The sequence below is a fragment of the Leptosomus discolor genome, chromosome 3 (assembly GCF_034619465.1).
Source record: "Leptosomus discolor isolate bLepDis1 chromosome 3, bLepDis1.hap2, whole genome shotgun sequence".
Lineage (NCBI taxonomy): Eukaryota > Metazoa > Chordata > Aves > Leptosomiformes > Leptosomidae > Leptosomus > Leptosomus discolor.
In genome coordinates this window covers 61624887-61644273 of record NC_141393.1, presented here as the reverse complement: position 1 = coordinate 61644273, position 19387 = coordinate 61624887, and the positions used below count along the sequence as shown (strand labels likewise).

The window sequence follows — 19387 nt, the reverse complement described above, 5'->3', positions numbered from 1 at the left end:
CACACATGCTGAGTGAGAGTTACAGGAGAGATCAATGCTTTTTGGTGCATGCTGTCTGTGGGTAGAGACATTACTCAGCGTATACTTCCTTTATATGCCTCCAAGGTATGTAACCCCATGCTGCAATGAAGCTGAACAACCCATGAAACTCATTGCCAAACTGATAAATAACCTGTTGAAATTGCTGGCATGAGACACGGCTGCCAAGAGTATAACCAAACTTAGAAAAAACATCTAGTAAATACAAATACCAAGAACTAGAGAGCATGTAGTAGTTGAGGGAGAATGAAACGACATCACGATTTGACTCAAAACACTGGGCCATTGATATATTCGAGGGTTGCTCACCATGAGGATCTCAGAGTTGGACTTGCACGCCTATAGTTCGAACCCTGTCACTCAGGATGCTGGTTTCCATCCCTAAATACCTCACTTATTGGAAAGAAGGCACAGGCAGGCTGCAAAGGGCTTTTCAAGCACAAAGCAGGCAAAGACAGCAGAGTGAAGAGCACATCTGACAAGGACACGCTGTGGCATCGGGGTATTGGACTGTTATCAACATTCCTGCTGTCTTCACGCACCAGTCAATTTACCCACCAATGCACTCATTGCCAGAGGTGAGCATCGCAGGTGTCCATCCCAGACCAAGGCTGTCACCTCTTTTAAACCCTTGTTAGATACAAGCAGTGTCCAAAGGGTTAGAAGGAGGGAGAGGGGGAGCTGTATTGTATATTAGAATACAATAGTTCAGTTGGAATATACATATATATGTATATATATATACACACACATATATTTGTGCCCTTCTCTTTCCATTTTTTCCAGTCACCAGTCTGTATTTACCAGATGCATCCATGCACCCATGTAAAGGAGAAATATTTCCTTTGGCTCCCAAGAAATCAGTGGAAGCTTTGCCCCTGATGAAGCATGTGTGCATGGGGAGAGCAGGGCAACATTTCAGCCCTGCACCGCCGCATGCTGAGAGCTGCTGAAGAGGAGATGAGCTGTGCTCCTCTGGCCACGGCTCTATTTGCAGGTAGCCGTCCTGGGGTGAGTTAGCAGGGCTGGAAATTCAACCAGCAGGTACCTGAAATGGAAGATGAGGCTTTCAGCCTTGTTTTCTGATAAGACAAGCATTTTCACCTGCGGGGTTTGGTAGTTCACGCCATACAGGCAGTGTGAGCCTCAGGATGTGGACATTGAAAAAAAAAAACAACCTTCCCCATCTCACGTTTGGGCTGCTGATAGTATGTGGCTGTTCTTTTACAATTTCCTTCCTGCACAGACAGCAATCACTAATTTTAGACTCGCTTACACATAAAAGTCACATTTATGGCTTGGAAACAGTTTGCTGCTTCTAAAGAAGAATCCTACCCTGTCTTGACAGGTAACTACCACTCTGTAAACTGAAGCAACAGATCTCTTGGGTTGTTAAAAGGAAACAAGTACAGCGCACAGCAAGGTTGGTTTGAAGGTATCCAGGAGTGAACAACAAAATCGATCCATTTGTGCAACAGCTGTTAGAGAAACGCATACGGTGCCTAGCAAAAATTGAAAGAAAGATTATAATCTCCAGGTTTAGCAGTTCTACTGCAAAAAGTGATTTCATAATAATAAAGTAGATAACTCTAGGTAGGTTAGCATTTACATTAGCTTTGTAACTTTTAAGTCTTACAAAAATTTGTCGAGTCTTGCTCTCGCTATTTTACAGATTTTGGGTTGGTAATGCACAGTCAGATGGTCCTTTTGCCTTTGAATGTGTTGGTACTCCCTGCGCTGTGCATGGCCAGCTCAGCCACCCAGCACCCTAGGAGCTACCCCGGCTCCTCAGTAAGCAGAAATCCCACGTACAGGTACAGAGTTCAGAGGCTCTTTGTGCTACTTAATGTACACGGAGACTCAAAGCTATATGCAAATATGATGGGATTCTTGTGGGCACACCAGGCTGCTAGCAGGGTATATTTAAGCCCCTGGTCCCCCTTGCCCTCCCCACCCGCTCAGGGGGGAGCTGTGCAGCATTCTTGCCCAGCCATGGCACACACGGGTGTGCACGGGCATGCAGCTCTGGCACCAGCCCCATGGAGTGTCACCTCCGCCGGCTGCAGCTCCAGACCAAACCCAGCCTCTGCTGGGACGTAAGAGATAGGGGAAAAGGACCAGCAGAGCAAACCTCACAGATAGCACTGAGGGCTCAGGCATTTTACCAGTATCATAAACTTCTTTTATGCTTGTATTCCTGAAATGCATTTGGAGTGTTTCCTTAAAAAGATGTGGGTCATCAGTGAATAGATACATAATCCAACCTCTCACATTTCCAGGAAGTTTCTGGTAGTTTTGGGAACATTTCTGTAAGTCCTGGGAAAACTTGCAAATGATTTCACGACTGCCCACCAGGAAGAAGACTCCTGTATTTCATTTTCTGGTTGTCAGAAGATCCAAATTCCCTGTCACAGGCCCAATAAATGCCTTTTCATTGTGACACGTTGCATTTTACACAGTGAGGCTGAGGCACTGACAAGCTGCTGTGAGATGATAAATCCCTCACGCAAAGTGAAGAATCTGTGCAGTGACCAATTTAGAGATATTTTAAATCTGACAACAAAGGCTTGCTCTTAGCTGATGTCGTTTTCCTTATTGAATGGGAGGGAAAAATAAATTTGGTTATTCTGCCATACAGAAAAGATTCCATGTTCTTGGTACCCATGTATGCTGTACGATATATAAATCCTCCTCAGTGTAGTGTCTCTTCATTACGAGTGATCCCAAGATATTTTACACACTTCTGTCAGGATGCCTAAGGGATCGTTTTACCCATCTTCACTGCAATCAGCTCTGGGTATGAAATGCTCCAAACCTTTCACAAGAGAATGATTTTGAATAATAATCGAAGCACATTGCATCCTGCAAAATTCGCCTGCTCTGTATTTCAGTTCTTACGGGAATCCAAGTTTTATGGGTTTTATGCTTTTAACAATATGAGGTAAGTTTAAAATTGTGATGTACTGGCCAAAGCATTCCAGAATTTGTAGGTGATTAAGTGGTCAAATTTCAGATTTGGTGTTTTCTTCCAGTTCTGCTGTTTGCAGTCTCAAAGGGTGATACGAGCCATGGTCATCGCTTCAGGTTTTTTGATCACAACTACAATTTCTCTCAAAACAATCTCCCAATGCTCTGCGGAAAGCAGGTCTTGATATCCACTGACTCCCCATTCATGGCTTTCAGGCAGGAGACTAGCTCATCAGGGACCAGCGTTTGCTCTTGAACATCGCTGGCCAGTGTGTCCCTGCACTGGTTCTCCAAGAGGGAGCCGTGTCCCCCCTGGGCTGAGTCGAATGCGTGGCTTTGCCCGCTCCGGCTGTTGTTTAAGATGAGGTTGATTTTCTCCAGCAGACAGAGAGGGTGGTCCCCTCCCTCCCCGTCCCACAGGTGGGGAGTGGGGCTCGTGTAGTCTCTGAAGAAGACATTCATCTCCGGTTCTGGGAGGGCTGCAGGGAGCTGTGTTTGGTAAATATTGGCAGCTACGTACCCCAGTGGGTTCACTTCAGACACCTGAGGTTTGTAGTCACTGATCTGCTCATGGGGCGTGATGCTGGCAGGCACCGTGCTCCCCAGGCACTCTCCACCCTCTGGGAACTCTCTGCTGGCCTTCTTTCTGGTGGCCACATTCATGTACTCCTTGTGCACTGGCACCTCCTCGATTTCCATAACTGTGGGGTCACTAGTGTCCAGGAATGGCTCACGGAAACTGTTACTCATGAAATCACTTTTTTCCTGGAAAAAAAAAAGAGTGTAGTAACAAACCGGCAAATTTTATCCATGGGAGAGATATCACTAGAGCATCCCAAGGAAGAAATGGGGCAATGACTTCTTGTCTTCATCTTGTCTTCCTTCTCACCTCTCTCATCCAGTCCCCCCATGAAAGAGACAGCAGTGATTTGGACAAGAGAAATGGGGATCAGCTGCGCCTGTCTCTGTGCTTCTGCACGCACTTCAAGGGCAGCTTGAGTCAATTGTGTCCACTGAATAAAGAATGTATTGAGGCAATGTTTAAAGCCTGCAGATAAACTGGGCTCCCATGCACCTTGCAAATGTCTGGGAAATGATTCCTCATCAGCCCCTGGTCCCTTAGAGCTTCCCTTTTCCCATTCGTGTTTCTCACAGCTCTGGACCAAGCTTTAATCTAAGGGGACAGAAGTGAAGAAAAGCTGGGAGATAACGATGCAATTACCTGGAGTGACTTTACCACGTTGCTGTTTTCCATGTGGGGGAATTCTTCAAACAGCCATTTTGGCAAAAGTGACACAATGGTGGCAATAATTCTTTAACGAAAAGAAAAAAAAAGGTAAACCCTTGTTAGTCCATTTTATTAGTCACTTATTCTTCATGCAGGCTGTCCCCTGGCAGGAGGGGCACACAAAGTACATCCATCTTTCAGGGATGGCTTGGAAGCCCCAGGTTTACCCCATACGGGTGGGTTTTCCCCGTTGGAACTCTAGCTCTTCACCTTTCAACCTTATTCCCCCAGGTTCGACTTGTGGTGGTGCAAGCCTGGAACCTAAATTACTCTGGGTAAATCTCTTATGTAAATCTTGTCTGCATGTGAGAATGTTGCTAAACTGGGGGCTGGGAGGAGGACCAAGCTATATGTATGAACCAGAGGAAGCATGTGTGCCCTGAACTGATGAAATCAAATAACGCAGCAGTAAGGAAAGCTGATTTTCCTACAGCCAAAGCTGTTGCAGAAATGAAAATCATTTGCAAGAGATTTTAATTTCGCTGAGCTTTGCTGACATTCTGGTGCATTGCTGTGTTCCTGCGAAAACACACAGTCCCTGTTGCTGCTGAAATGCCCGTGTTTCACAATGACATCGAGAGCAGAAGAATCAGCCCGGGTTCAGGAACCGAAACAGGCAGCCCCTTGATATCCTCTCCCCCCAGGTCTCCTCTCCCCTATTTCTTGTTTTGTCGGGAAGATCCAGCCAGCATCTCTGTGCCACAGAGCTCACCCATTGCCCTGGATTTGTGTTGGGGACACCAGTGCCTGGACTCCTGGACATCTCTATTCCAGTTAAATGGGCAAACTGGGTTAGATGAGCACTGGTTTGTAAGGGTGCCTAGTAAACAGCAGTTGGTGTGAAAAAACGGTTTTAGGATCCTCCCTGTTGAGTTTTCCAGCTGCTCCACTCTCCAGTCTCTGCCTGTCCCTCAGGGTCCAGGTGCGAGGGGCTGCAGCATCCCCTTCTCAGTTACAACTAGGAGTAACAAGTCCTAGGATGAAACTTGCCCATGGAGGTTATGTTTTTCCTCTCTTTTTCTACCCCCACCCTTATATCTCTGTAATACTATCATGTGTCCCTAAGGCTGGCCTTTAGAGAGGAATGATTTTGTTTACTTTTTTGGTTGGTCTCTGCCTTAGTGTGGAGCACACAAACATCTTTTCACATAGCAATCTGATCAGTGGGTGAAGTCACCCTCAGTAAGAGCAGGCTGCAGTGAAAAGGTCTGGTTCCTAAAATAATCTGTAAGAAAAGTATGAGTTGGAAATAGGGAAAAAATTGTGGAGGAGAAAGCAGTACCTTTTTCTGGCTGATTTTTTAAACATTAGAATTACAAGAACAACTGATAATATGACCATGCTGACGCCCAGTCCCAGGAAAACTCCAATGTCATCATCTGAAAAAGGATAGAGAGGAAAAAGGTCGATCGGGTGCCCCTGCTCCACCATCTGCCACAGCGTTCCTTGATGTAAAGGGCATATCTTTGCTAAAACAGCCTTCAGCGTCTCACTTGCCCTTTCGCTCCTCAATGGACAAAGCCAAGCCGTAACCAAAGTAAACCTCAAACTGCTGTCCCATCTGTGACCAGAGCATCGCGGGTGCTGCAGCCCCTTCCCCTCCCCATTGCCATGCCTGGGGAGGGGTGATTCAGCCGAGTAATTCGCAGAAGTGTGGTCGCTGTGTTTAACCATTTCCGACGCAGCCTTAATTTCCAGAAACGCTGAAGTGAGCTCTTCAGCTTACGTTGGTTTTGCTTTTGATTTAAGTACTGCAACAGATCATAATGTAACCTTTACCAGAAGATGTGCAAACCAGAGCATAACCGAAGTTAGAAAAATGGATGGGAAATGCTTAAATGAGTCTCTGGTTCAAACTGCAAGGCTGAAACAGTCTATTACTGTTGTGCTATACGTTCACATTATCTTCTATTTCCCTTGTTTTCTTAGCTCCTGCTTGGTGCAATGTACATTATACTCTAAGTCTCACAATGAAGCAAAACTTCAGGCATGCATTATGCGGGCGCTCTTCATCTGGAAGAGCACTGCAGCCTTTCCTGCCATGTGGCTCATGTCCCCATCAAGTGAAAAGTTGCTTTCCTGGCGCTGACCTCTCCAAAGAGCAAGGGAGCTTTCGCTTCCCCATCACCAGATGCTGGAGGCGCTGCTCGGGCTAAAACTTCCACTTCTGGTCAAGGAGAAATTCTGGCTTACCAAGTCTGATATACTATCTTCTTACCGTGGGAGATCTCGCTGTGGATGCTGCCCAGGAGCTGGTTCTCTGAAGGAACTTAAACAGAGAGAGGAAGAAAATGTCCATAACTTCATTTAGAGGACAGCAGGTGACATAGAAGCTATGGCTTATTTTTTATTTGTTGATATTATTTAGAAAAATAAATAATGATATAACGAGAAAAATAAAGGCCCCTAAAGTTGCTCCAGCTCTGGCTGGACTCTACACAATCTCCTATTTCTCAGAGATTCAATTAAGTAAGATGTTGATGAACACATAACCTAAATCACAAAATGTCTTCCACACACACTGTTCCCCTCAGCACCTGAAACAAGAATTTAGTCTTCCTGAGGAACTGTACATCATTTTTCATGAGCACCTACAGATTATTTCCTGAAGTGTCTGAACCCCATGGGACAGAGTTTTTCTGATAATACCTGTTTGTGTGTTGGGCTGTGCGGTGAGGGAAGATCTGCAGCTAAAGAGCCTACCACGGCAAGAAGCATGTTTTTTTGCTAAATTAAGCAGTGAGCTTCCTTCCCGGCCAAATTCAGCACTTCCCTTGGGATCTCTTCTCCTTAACAAATACGGGGTGCGGTTGCTGCTACAAAAAAGGGGTGAGGGTCCAGGCCAAGGGCGATCCCACTGCTGGGTTGGGTGTTATAGCCTGGACCAGAACCACAGCTCTGCAGTCAGAACAAGCCATCTCTCCAGGGTCACTTCTCTGCAGGGGGACCAGGGCCATCACCCTCAGCAGCACGGCCGGCCGGAGAGGGAAGGAAGCACCATGCCCTCCAGTCAGACCTCAGCTGGAATGGTCTGCTGGGGCTGGAGTTACCCTGCAAGAAAAAGGGGCTCTGCTGGGACGCGCATGGCATGCATGCTCGCCCTCGGGAGAGCGTGTCCCACCGGAGCATCCTGGGCACAGCACGCAGTGGGGAAGCATGACGGGGTGGCAAGCAAGCACTGCTGCAAGGACAAGGAAGGTAGCCAGTCCCCTTTCACTGCAAGCAGCGTGAGAGTTGCCATCTCAGATTGCAGCAGTTAAAGCACAGGTAATAAAAGAGGACAACTGCTCTAGCAGCAAGGCTGAGGAGCACCGGGGTTGGTTGCCTTTTCCTGGAAATCGAAGTGCATTTTCAGCAAACATCTGTGAGGAATGGAAGCAACACAGCTGATCTTCCCTTATGATCGGGTAATCATCCTTTCCAGCCCTGCTCCCTGTGATTTTGCTCTGTCTTTTGGGGGCGGTGGACATTGATGATGATGTGGTTGTGGGTCCATGTTGTGTTTAAAGGAAGGGAAATACCCCCGAAGCAGCTGGCAACACAAAGGGCCCCTTTCGCAGAGTCATCTGTGCAAGCACAGCTCATGCTGTCAGCAGGATTTTCTCAAGACAGCAAATTGCCAGTACTGGGAAATTTGGGAAGGGCAGCCTTGCAAGTGCATCTTCAGAAGTACAAGGATCCAGGTGCTTTATGAAACTCCTCATTTGGACTTCTGAAAACCCCTTCGTACCCTTCCATTGGCTGACTGCTTTAGGAAAAATCCTGCTGCTCCCCATGTTTGCCCCTCTGGCAGAGGATGGAATGCATTAAAGCAGAGGATCAGCATTAATAAGAATAGCAGCTAGCATCCTTATCTACAACCACAGATCTTTGACTGGCAGAGACAATTAGGGATATCCAGCGTAATACATCCTACATGTACATAAAAAAAACCTCAACCATATAATAATATCCTAAACAAGATGGGCCACCTGACTTCAGCCAGTGATTTCTGCCACAGAGTTAGTAACCCATCAGTTGAGACTGGTTCAGATGAAAATGAGTGAAAACCTTTTGGAATTCACAGCCTTTAATGAATGAAACAGAAGCGGTCAAAGGACAGAGCATATCCAAGCCTGGCGGACCAAGCCCTGTTCCACTTCTGTCTGGTACTTGCTTTGTGAAGAACAACAGAAAACCAAGGCCAAATGCAATTTCTTCCCCTCCAAGGGGCAAAAAAAAAAAAAAAATCCTAGAAAAGGTACTGTCTCTGACTTTGTGCATTTGAAGCATACGCATCTCCTATCAGAGCTCCTGGAGTTCAAGTATTTTGTTTCCCTAAGTAGTGTGTGTGTGCAGTACAAACCCACTCAGCTGGAGCGCGCTGCAGACACTGCAAAGCATCTCTTGAATATATGGGATTGTTGAAGGCAAGTGATGGAGGACATTATTCTGCAGTCTAGGAATTCAGCAGCTTTGCGGGGCAGGCGCCACTGGCACGTTGAAAAAAATTAACATGATTTAATGCTGTAGTGACGATGGGCGGGCTCAACATGAGTAAGGAAGATGAAGAACAAGGTTCAACCTGTGGAGTCAAGCTGGAGGACTTTATTGTGGGTGCCAGCAGTGGGTTGTGCTGGTGCTTTGGAAGCAAACCACGTCACAGACACAAGCTTCACTGCTGCCTTGTGTTGGTACTTCCCTGCATGAACCTGCAAACTTCGTTAGAGGAGTCTGTGCAACCATTAAGGGTGAAGTCTCTATTTTTAAACATTTTACACAGTTCTAAGCTGTCTGCTAGTGCAAAGGTTAGAGCATCTTCCTTTTGACACGCAGCTCTTCCTCTTTCCGCGCAAATGGAGATCTGCTGCCAAGTTTCAGGCACATCTGAGGATCAGGACCCTGGAAATTTTTGTTGCCAGAGTTGAGGTGCCCAAACCCTGGTCTGCCCAGAGCCGAAGGCTGTCAGTGTGTCTGTGAGGATAACACCTAATAGCCAGGGCTAACAGCCATTGACAGCCCGGAATGAACCCGTTCAGGAATATTTGCTTCCATTTCTTGGGAAAAAGTTGAATAACTGCCCTTCTCAAAGCCCTGAGGGGTGCCAACCAGAAACGCAGAGCCGGTTTTTCACAGGGGAAGTTTCTGAGCAGCTTCAAATAACCCATCTGAAATTGTATCATGGCATGGGACAGTGAGCTGATGACATCCTCAGGTGTTGCCATTGCCTGCGGCTACAGGCAGCTCTGTCAGGGCACTAACAGGTCTTAATGGCCCTGACCAGCCTCACCTGGGACCTCCACCCACACCTCTGCCCAGGGGCTCTATTTAAGCTCAGCCCCTAGCTAGGTTATGCTGGAGGAGTTCTGGAGGCTTAAGTGCTGGTCTGGCTTGGCTTCAGGCCTCCATTGCTGCCATGGACCTGCCCACCACTAGATGCTGTGTGCAGCATCTGTAAATGCAGGTGTTTTGTCTGTGAAACAGCTATGGTGGTGCTGTGAGGTGTCCTCAGTGTTCAGATGTTGAGCTGTGCATGGATTATTCTGGTTCGTCTGGGTAAGGACCCACAAGCAGGATGGGAGCTCAGTATGCCCAGGTCTTGAGGACAACCAAAGCCAATGTGTGCAGTGCTGGAGATGATGACAACCCTTACTTTCCTTTGTAAATTGGCCTGTGCTCTCATCTAAAACAGTTTCCAGAACTGAAGCCTGCCTGCTTCCCTCTCCAGGTGAGAACAGGCAGGCGGCAGCTCAGCAAGTTGGTCTCTGTAAATGTTGTTTTCTGTTTTGGTTTATCTATAATGTTTTATTACCAAATGTGCAAAGCAGCAACCTCATCTTTCCTATCACTTCAGTACTTAAAGGGAGCCTACAGGAAAGATGGGGAAGGACTCTTTATCAGGGCTTGTGATAGGATGAGGGGTAACAGTTTCAAACTGAAAGAGGGGAGATTTAGATTAGATATTAGGAAGAAATTCTTTGCTGTGAGGGTGGTAAGACACTGGAACAGGTCATCCAGAGAAGCTGTGGGTGCCCCCTCTCTGGAAGTGTTGAAGGCCAGGTTGGATGGGGCTTAGAGAAACCTGCGGTAGTGGGAGGTATCCCTGCCTGTGGTGGGGAGGTTGGAACTAGACAATCTTTAAGGTCCCTTCCAACCTAAACCATTCCATGATTCTATGACCACAAAAATTACTCCATTGGTGTATCTTGTGAGATAAAATGTGGTTCTCGTGCATTAGATCTGTGCACAGGAACAAAGATCAGCTAGAGAAGGCTTTCATAAAGATGCGTTGATAAAAATCTCTATTTTTCATGTCCTGCAGCCAAGAGGTTTCCATCTAGAGCCCTGCTTTTCTCTGGTCAAAGGGAAGGTTTTACACCTTGTTTGTAAAACTAAGTAATTCTACAAAACTGGCAGATTGTGGGAACATTAAGAATGAAACAGCAAGATGAGCTCTGCAGCTCCATTGCAGCAAGCAGCAACTTCTCCACCCATCTGGACTTACCTTGGCTGGAGCTTGGTTCACTGACTCCATCAGGGTAGACTGCATATACTGACACATTGATGTGACTACCTGCTGCTGCATCTTCTGGAAAGAAGCAAGATCTGCCTTTAAGATGTGCTTGTAAGCTGCTGTTGAAGCTCTAGGCTTGCTCAAGGGCTTTTTAAGGAGCGGTGAAAGCAGATGGAGGTGTGGGGGTGGGGGGCGTGTCCCAGCTCTGAGCCCACTGCACTCCCTCCCCTGGGGAAAGCCACTGCATGAGCTGTTCCCAAAAACACAGGTGGAAGAGCAAAAGCCTGGTCACATAACTGACTAGTACCCAAACCCCAATAAACACCAGAATTAATGTGGGCAGCAGGAATGGAGCGGGACGTGTCCTGAGATATACGTGCTGCTGCACTTCTCTCTCCCCATTTGTTAAACACACACGTGCGCCTCCTGCACTTGGGCAGGCCTCCACAGGTCTAGTGTGGCTTCCCTGCCTGCCAGCTTGCTTGTCACTTCATTCTCTTTCCCTGTGACCTTCACCTGGGGGGCCAAATCCCACTGACTGCTCTCATGTCTACTGTGGCCTCACTCCCCCTTGCTCCCCAAAGGTTCTTCACAGTCCCACTCTGCAAAAACAAATGGGCAGGGGCTCAGTTTCAAATGAAACTCTGCCTTTATAATGTGTTTTGGCTGTATAATATCCTGATGAACTGCACCAAATAGCAAAAGGACTCCTGGAATACCTTACCTTGGATGTACGTGTGTGTCTCCTGGTATGGGACTTTCTTCCAGAAATACTGTTCCTCCTGGCTATGCTGGGTGGTGGAAACCCACTCCACTATGAACCAGAGCAGGGACCTCCTGCTGTGGTGCGGGGGCTGCCAGGTCACCAAGACCCTGCTCCAGTTCTCAGGCTTGACCTCCATGGCTGCTGGTGCTGGGAAGTCTGCAGAGAGAGATGGCAAGCGGGCTGTCACCCCAACCGTTCTGGGGAGCAGGACACTTGGAAGGGTCAGCTAAGCTCAGGCAAAATGTGTCTTTCCTGAAAGCGTTTAGTGACTGAAGAGGGAACAAGAAATTTTAGGATGTGGTGTGTTTTTTATGCACATACAGAAATATATATAAAAATATTTTTTACATATATATTTATATTATATTTAAATATCATTATCTGTTTACTTATATTTTTCTATAAGTATAGGGGTTTTTATATCCATATCTGTGCTTACGTACACATATCACAAAAGCACATCACCAGCTTTGTCATGTGTCGTCTGAAATACTCTACCTGTCATTTCTTACCAGAAAGGTGCATGATTCTGATAAATATGAGAGATTAGAGAATTTTTTCCACCTTATTTCTCTTTAGTTTCTTTTTAGTCATGTATTTGTCCTCAGTTTGAACGGGACTTTCCCCTCCCATTGCTCATTAAAAGGGACATTTTTCAAAAATAGGAAAGTGTGGTTGTGGGGAAAACCACAACCTGTGGCAGAGGGAACGTGAGATGGCCCAGAAAGGATTATTGTTTTGTTTTGTTTTGTTTTTTTTCCTCCTCCTTTTCTGTTTGCAAGGCCCTGCCTCGCAGCTGGCAGAGGCAGCAGGAGCTGTTTCGGGGAGCAGAGGAGCCCCCTTGCACCAAGCCTGCTGCCCAGCACAGCCAACGCAGGCAGGACAAACTTTGTTTTTAAGCTTGTTGCTGCAGCCTTCAGAGACCAAGGGCTGAGATATGCAGCTGAGGAGCATCTCCATCTCTGGAGGATGCCGGCCTTGTCTGAAGGACATTGTGTTCCCTTGATGGAGCAGGCAGAGCTCCACTGGGGCTTTTCCTTGGCTTTAAAGCCACACATGCACAAGCTAGCATTTTTTTCCCCTGCAATCCTGATAAAAGCTGGCCCCTGTTGAAGCCGCAGTTGCTATATGCAAGATTCTACCTTCCTGGCTGCTGGCGCCCTGGCTGAGAGTGATGCTGGCAGGACTGGAAGCCCCCTTGGAGTTGTGAGCAGTGATGAGGAGGGTGCGGGCTCCCTGGGGTACCAGGAAGCTGCACGCTGTGCTGGAGGTGTTGCAGAGGAGCAGCACTCCCTGGGAGCTCTTGGTGGCCACGGCATAGCCCAGGATCCTCCCACGGGCATCTTGGGGTGGCAGGGGCTGCAAATGGCAAGACAGAAAGCCACGTGGGTTGCGGGGTCTGACACTGAGCTGCCCCGGTGCAGGACAGCTGTCGCCTTGACTGGGTGACACGTGGATGGATTTTGCAAGGATAGAGAGATTTTACCCCAAGGACACACTGGGGTACCATCTTCCCCCCCCATCTCTTTGGTCAAAGGGCTCTTTAGGAAGGGCATTGCTTCCGCTGCTTCTTGGCAGGGGCCCTTCTCGGGGAGGAGCAGAGCATGTGAAAATTTCTTCGAAGTTGCCAAAAAAAACTTTACCTTGATCAAGACTGTCACCTCGCGGCTGCTGTTTGGGAACACGGGGCCCAGGCGTCGCCAGACGTCGGGTGCTGTGGCGGGGGCTGCAGGAGGAAGCGTGGGACGTGGTAGGAGCTCCCAAAGGGGAACCAGACAGGGCTCCCACCCACATAAAACCTTTGCAGAAAGCCTGGCTTGGCTGGTGGCTCCATGCGGGGCAGCGGGCCAGTTCCCATGTGGTCAACAGCAGTGCCAAAACCCAACGGTAGTGCCAAAACCCGACAGCAGGCTTGCTGCTGCGTGGCTCTGCCGCTGCAGAGAGGAAACAGCCCAGACTGCAAACAGCAGCAAGTGCTGCTTTTTAGGGCAAGTGTGTCCCCAGCTTCCTCACTGCAACCAGGACGTAAGTGAGGGCATCCTTAGAGGATAGGATATCCAAGTATCTTTGGATAGAGATATCCAAAGACAGATAAGACCATCCCATCCCTCTTTCTGTATGGAAATCCATGTGCCCACAAAGCCCCGCTGGTTTCTCCTCAGCTCCTGCTGTATTGCAACAGCCTCAGGAGTCTGCCAAAACCACCACGACCTGCAACCTGCCACGGGGAGAGGAGTGTTCAGAGGGTGTGAGATGAGCTGCCAGCTTGTGACAGTGCTCAGCCCTCGGCTGCAGCATGGGGATGGTGGCAGTGCCTCCTGGGCCACAGAATCGTGCCCGATGTGTGCCAACACTGGTCTCCAGCAGTGCTGGGATGTGCAGGCTTCCATGCCATGTGCACACCACATGCATGTCGCTGGCTAACTTGAGCTGCCCAGCAGCCGGAGCTCGAGCCAGGTCCCCACAGAGCCACTCAAGGAACTGACGGGCTGCTTGGGAAAACGCAGTGAGAGCAGCTCTGAGTCTGAGTTTACCTGCCTCGGGGGTGGTGTAGAGAAACGGGGTGCTCCAGGCGCTCCAGGGGCTATCGGCAGGGCTGAGCCGGCACCTGACCTGAAACACGTACTGGGAGTTACTCTCCAGGTTGTGCTGTGAGCGGGGCCCATGCTGTGCCGCACCATCCCACGCCTCCACCTGCAAGGGAAGCAGGGTGCTAGAGGGGAGTGGGACCCAGACGGCACCCCCAGCGCTGCCGCCGGCCCCCCATGCAGAGTGGAAGCACTTGGTGGTCAGTGTCTTATGGACAGCTACGGACAAGGTCCTCTGCAAGCAGGGGACTGGCTGCCAAGGAGGTCCCTATCGCTGCTGTGCCTCCAGTGGTGCCGTGGCACTGTTTTTGAGCCTGGTGCTGTTGCAAGACACAGTGCACACACGGTCCCTTCTGCTAATGCACTGGGCAAGCTGGGGAGGGTGTAGTGATAGCCCCTGGGCTTCTGGCAATTTCTGGGGCTCTGGTGGGTGCTGGGATCAAGCCTCAGCCCCTGCCACGGTCTGGGGAGGTTTCCAAAAGGGACCAGGGTGGAGCTGCCTCAAGTGTAGTTGTGTCTCCGAGTGTGTGGGGACGAGTGGTGGAGTGTGTGTGTGCTGAGCATCCCTAGAGGCTTTCTTGCCTTGTCCTTGCAGAGCTAGATAATGCTAGGAAATATTTTGAATTTTGCCCTTCTGCTTAAAAAGTAAAGATAACCCTGCCCAAAAGACTGTCTGCCCTCAGCTGTCGTGCTTTCACAAAGGTGGGGGACTGCCCACAGCTGAGGGGGGTGCATGCCTCCCCACTGGTGCCGAAGAAAAAGGGTGGGTTTTGAGTGACTCCAAATGTTCCCATTGCCCATGGGTGCTTAGGGGTCTCCAGCAGGAGCAGGACTGGTGCCTCTCCTAACGCGGCGGCAGCTCGTGCACATGGGTCTGTGAGGCAAGGAGGAGGTTTTGGGGGGTGCTGGGCTGTCTCACATGCCATGCCAGGGCACCCATGGCTTTGTGTCGCTCCTCGCAGCGCACGTTCTCCAGCAGCGTTTGCCTCCTCCAGCAGATGGTGGTGGTGGGAGGTGACGTCTCCGTTGTTTCGGCACTAGCAACAAGGGGCAAAGCGGGCACCACTGCGGGGAGAGCCAGAAAAGCGTGGGTCAGGGGGGGATGGCATGCCATGGGGGGGCTGCACTGCTCATGCGTGTCCCTAAAGTGACATCTCAGGGCAGTGCGTACAGCCATGCACAGCCCCAGCACGCGCTGCAGCGGACAGATGGACAGATAGACATACCGAGCTCCTGCAGGTCAAGGTGCTGAGGGGCTGAGTGGGCAGCACCCAGCTCATTGCTGGCCTGCACCCACGCCAAGTAGTGGCTCCTACCACGCAGCATGCTCAGTGGCACTGGCGAGCCCGCGGGGAAGACCTCCTCCTCCTCCTCAGCATCCTCCTCCTTAGCATCCTCCACCACTGCCGTCCCCACACTGGGAAGCAGAAGGCAGCCCCGGTCAGAGCCTGGCTGTTGAGGTGGTCACGGCTCACGACTGGGGCACAGTCATCTCCGAAACTAGAGTTTGTCATCCCTGAAGCAAACTAGAAAGTAAGCCTTTGGTTCATGATGTTTCTGCAGGGCATTTGCATTTTCACTGTAGGGAGGGAACTTTCTCAGTACTTTCTGGCTGTATGGTTCAAAGTTTAAACCCAAGCAAATTTAGGCAGGCGGGTAAACACTTCACAAAGCCTGTGCATGAGGGGATTTAGTGCATTTGCTTTAATAATGGAGTCAGATTAACTTTGAAAGCCTGCCAGTCTTGTGTCACGGGGGCTTCGGCGTCAGCCGTGGTAGCAAGCACCCCAGACTGGGTAGGAAGGGCTGTGGCACGCTGCGCAGCAGCCAGCACGCCCACTTCAGGTTCAAGCTTTCGCACTCTGCTGGAGTTTCAGTTTCAGGGTTTGGGCAGTGTTAAGTGCACGCCGCTAGCTGCACCCTCTGAAATGTCTTTAGCTTAGGGAGAGTCAACACATCTGCAAAAAAATGCATGGCTGTAACACATTGCAATGGGATGCAATGTTTGCTGGGCCACTAGTAGCACCGCATGCATAAGGTCCACCCTGCAGAATTAAACCCATGGTTTAACATGTGGTTTGCAAGCAGGAGGCCAGGAAGACGTGAGCTTTAGAAAGTGTAACTAGGGCACGGTGCCTGCTCCCAGCAGCGGAGCAGCCCTGCTGTTGCCCGGGTTTGTGGCTGCCGTGCCCTGACCGCAGGCCGTGCACCAGTTCTGCTGGTTACTGCGCTCCCTCCTGGCCCCGTCTGGCTCGTGGCATTGCCCACCCTGCAGCCCCCCGCCCCATGGGGCCTTACCTGCGCAGGTGGAGGGTGTAGTGGGTGGGCAGGTGGGTCGGCCGCCCCGCGTCCCATGTGCACACCAGGTGCCCTGAGTGCTCAAGGATGGTGCAGGTCAGGTTGCTGGGGGGGTCTGGAGGGTCTGCAGAGGGAAAGTCAGGCAGAGTGTACTGATACCCGTCCTGTGCAGCGCCAAACCCAGGCTGCTGCAACCCGCCCGCCCTGACCTCCTTGGTGCTGGTGGCTTAACAAAAATCACCGAAACCCCGTGGCCGTGGGGGGTACTCACAGCCGGCCCGGACATTGGCGCCACACACCACCCGGTGCGTTTTGCTGTCAGGGCAGCGGGCGAAGCAGGCGATGATCCCGAAGGGCATCCGAAAATCACGCAGCTGGAGCTGGGCAGCACTGCTGTTGAGGGGACGCGGGGGACCCTTAGTGTCGCTGTAGTTGAGGACGATGAGGAATTCGGCCCAGGGGCAGCCGAGGGTGGAGAGGCAGTTGATAGAGATGTTGGAACCCATCCGCACCACCGGTGCAGGCTCAATCCAGACATGCCCTGAGCACCCAAAGTTTGCAACACCTGTGCCAACACCCGCTGGGTCAGGGCAGCTCCGGGTGGGTGTCCCACGGGAGATGATGCCCGCGGGCTGCACCACTCCGCACGAGCGCCTGCTCTGCTGCGATGTGGGCAGCAGCATGGCAGGACCCCGTGGCAGGGGTGGGCTGCCAGTGCCCCCCTGGCCCCCTCCCTGCCCCCCACCCCCCCAGGTACGGGGTTAAACTCCCCTGCCTTCAGCAGCGACCCGGCACCTGGTGACTCATCCCCTCAGATGGAAACAGCAAGTTTCACCAATTTTAGGTTTTGCTCTAATGCTTAAATGACTGCAGGGAAATAACCCATAGTCTTGAGAGCTCTGATCCCCTGAGATTAGGGCAGCAGCCCCCGCCCAGAGGCACCCGCTGCCTTTTGCTATCAGATGAGGGCTCTGGCAAACATCAGCCCCAGCACATGCGGCTCGCAGCTGGTATCGGGCTCGATCTGGCCTTCCTGGAAAAGGGCGCAGCTGCTCTTTAACTTCGTGTGTGCAGCGGCAGGATCAGGCCGGCACCGAAGGCAGCCACTCATCACAGCTGCAAAATATCAGCATTGCTTCTACACAGAGGGATGCAGCCCCAGTGCACGGATGTGAGAAGAGAGGGTGCTGCAGGGTGTGGGACCCCCCCGACAATGCTAGTGAAGCACCGCCCCCCCAAATCCACAGCTGCAGCCTTACAATTTTCCTACTCCCACTCCAATTCCCCGGCAGGGCCAGGGCGTTTTGCTCCAGCAGTCAACCAGGGTGATGCCGTGGTGGCCATGCTATGCCGTGCAGAGCCGTGCCACACCACCGCTTACCCCCACACAGGCAGCAGAGCAGGATGTGGAGCATCAAAGCCTCGCTGGATCCCACCATGGCCTGGGTTGTGGCCGCTGCCCACGCGTGGCATAGTCTGCAGGGAGGAAAGGTGTGAGATGTCCCACCAGCCGCTCTGCTGCCCAACGCAGCCAGGGCTGCCCTCGCCCCAGGGTGCTCAGGGACCTCCCTGGAGGTGGCGATGGGTACAGAGGACTCAGCATTTTAGGTGACAGGCACCCCATCAGCAGAACCTGGTGTCCAGCCCCAGTGAGCAGCCCTGAGGCCACTTTCCCCAAGCTTCCACCTCTGGCTGCCTCTGTCTTAGTTTTCCTATCTGTGAAGTTTCTCCAGTCCCTTTGTTACACAGACGTGTACATTTGGGCAGGTTTTGGTAACCCACAGCTAGGACAGCCTCAATTCCACCCCCAGGCAGGTGATGGAACAAACTGTCCTGGAAATCAGCTCCCAGCACACAAGGGAGGACCAGGACGTGACAGGAGCAGGCAGAGTGGATTTACAAAAGGGAAATCATATCTGAGCAGCCCAAGAGCCTTCCTCGATGTGGACTGGTGTGGTGGGATGCTGCTAATCTTCATCCTGACCCTCTGCTCAGCCCTGGAGAAGAGTCATCTGAAGTGTTGGGTCCAAGGCTGGGGTCCCCGCAGGACAAGAGAGACAGACAGATTGGAGTGAGTCCAGCACAGGCTGCAAAGGTGCCCAAGGGTCTGGAGCACCTGAGAGGTGAAGAACGGCTGGGAGAGCTCTTCAGCCTGGGGAGGAGAGGGCTCAGGGAGGTCATGTCCTTGGTTATAGATGTCTGGTGTGGGGAGCAGAGATGCGGGAACCAGACTCCCCTCCGTGGTGTCCAGGGACAGGACAAGAGGCAATGGAGTCACACGAAAATCAGGAAACTCCAGTTAAACGTAAGAAAAAGCTCCTTAAGGGTGACCAGGCGTGGGGCCAGCTGCCCTGAGGGGCTGCCTTGAGGGGCTGCCCTGCAGTCTCCACCCTTGGAGAAGCTTGACCGGACCAGATGAGGTTTTGTGGGACAGAAACTTCCTGTTTCCGTAACCTCTTTCTCACCCCCTTGCTGTGGCGGATCCTGCCTGAGCAGAGCAATGGCCCTTCCTGGCAGCGTTCCCCGCCCTGAAACAGTCCCAAAATCCCAGGCAAGGGCTTCCCTCTCTCTCTCCAAGGTAGCCACACTTGTGTCCGCATCCCACAGTCTTGTCTGATTTTTTTTTTCCTGCTCACTTCTCCTTCCTCACCAGCCTCTTTGGATTCACACCCCCATCCCCACCCAGGCCAACCCCCGCTCCAGAGGCGAAGCCCAGCCTCGCCAGCCCCGCGGGGTACAAGTACGGGGTACAGGACTGGGACAGCTTTGCAGCAGCCAGGGCACGGACCGGTGGGGCGGAAGGAAATGCAGGTCCTGGGTGGGAGGAATTGCTCTTTTCCAAGAGAAACGTCCACCTGGAAGCAGCTTGCATGGCACACCCGAGCCACCCCGAAGGATGGGGCAATGCTGTGGTGGAAGCAGGGCTGGGTGCTGGGCAGAGCATTACC

The 19387-nt window shown here is 51.1% G+C and overlaps 1 protein-coding gene across 1 annotated transcript; it reads right to left on the bottom strand.

Moving 5' to 3' along the window:
* Window positions 1–3150: 3150 nt before the first annotated feature.
* IL23R (interleukin 23 receptor) lies at window positions 3151–19311 on the bottom strand. Its single transcript, XM_086463027.1, has 15 exons — window positions 19076–19311; window positions 17821–18008; window positions 16711–17004; window positions 16440–16563; window positions 15368–15558; window positions 15061–15206; window positions 14088–14247; window positions 13197–13279; window positions 12696–12912; window positions 11512–11709; window positions 10779–10853; window positions 6513–6563; window positions 5577–5673; window positions 4229–4319; window positions 3151–3771 (listed from the first exon to the last, which is right to left on the bottom strand). Exons 1-15 carry the CDS (start codon window positions 19309–19311, stop codon window positions 3151–3153), a joined length of 2772 nt encoding a protein of 923 aa, XP_086319153.1.
* Window positions 19312–19387: the final 76 nt, after the last annotated feature.

Excerpts from the sequence above, each read along its gene's own strand:
- IL23R (XM_086463027.1), bottom strand. The coding sequence starts at position 19,311 with ATGCAAGCTGCTTCCAGGTGGACGTTTCTCTTGGAAAAGAGCAATTCC. Across the intron at positions 15,559-16,439 it reads TACACCCTCCACCTGCGCAG|TGTGGGGACGGCAGTGGTGG; the intron begins GTAAGGCCCCAT and ends TCTGCTTCCCAG. Across the intron at positions 13,280-14,087 it reads CTACACCACCCCCGAGGCAG|CCCCCGCCACAGCACCCGAC; the intron begins GTAAACTCAGAC and ends TTCCTCCTGCAG.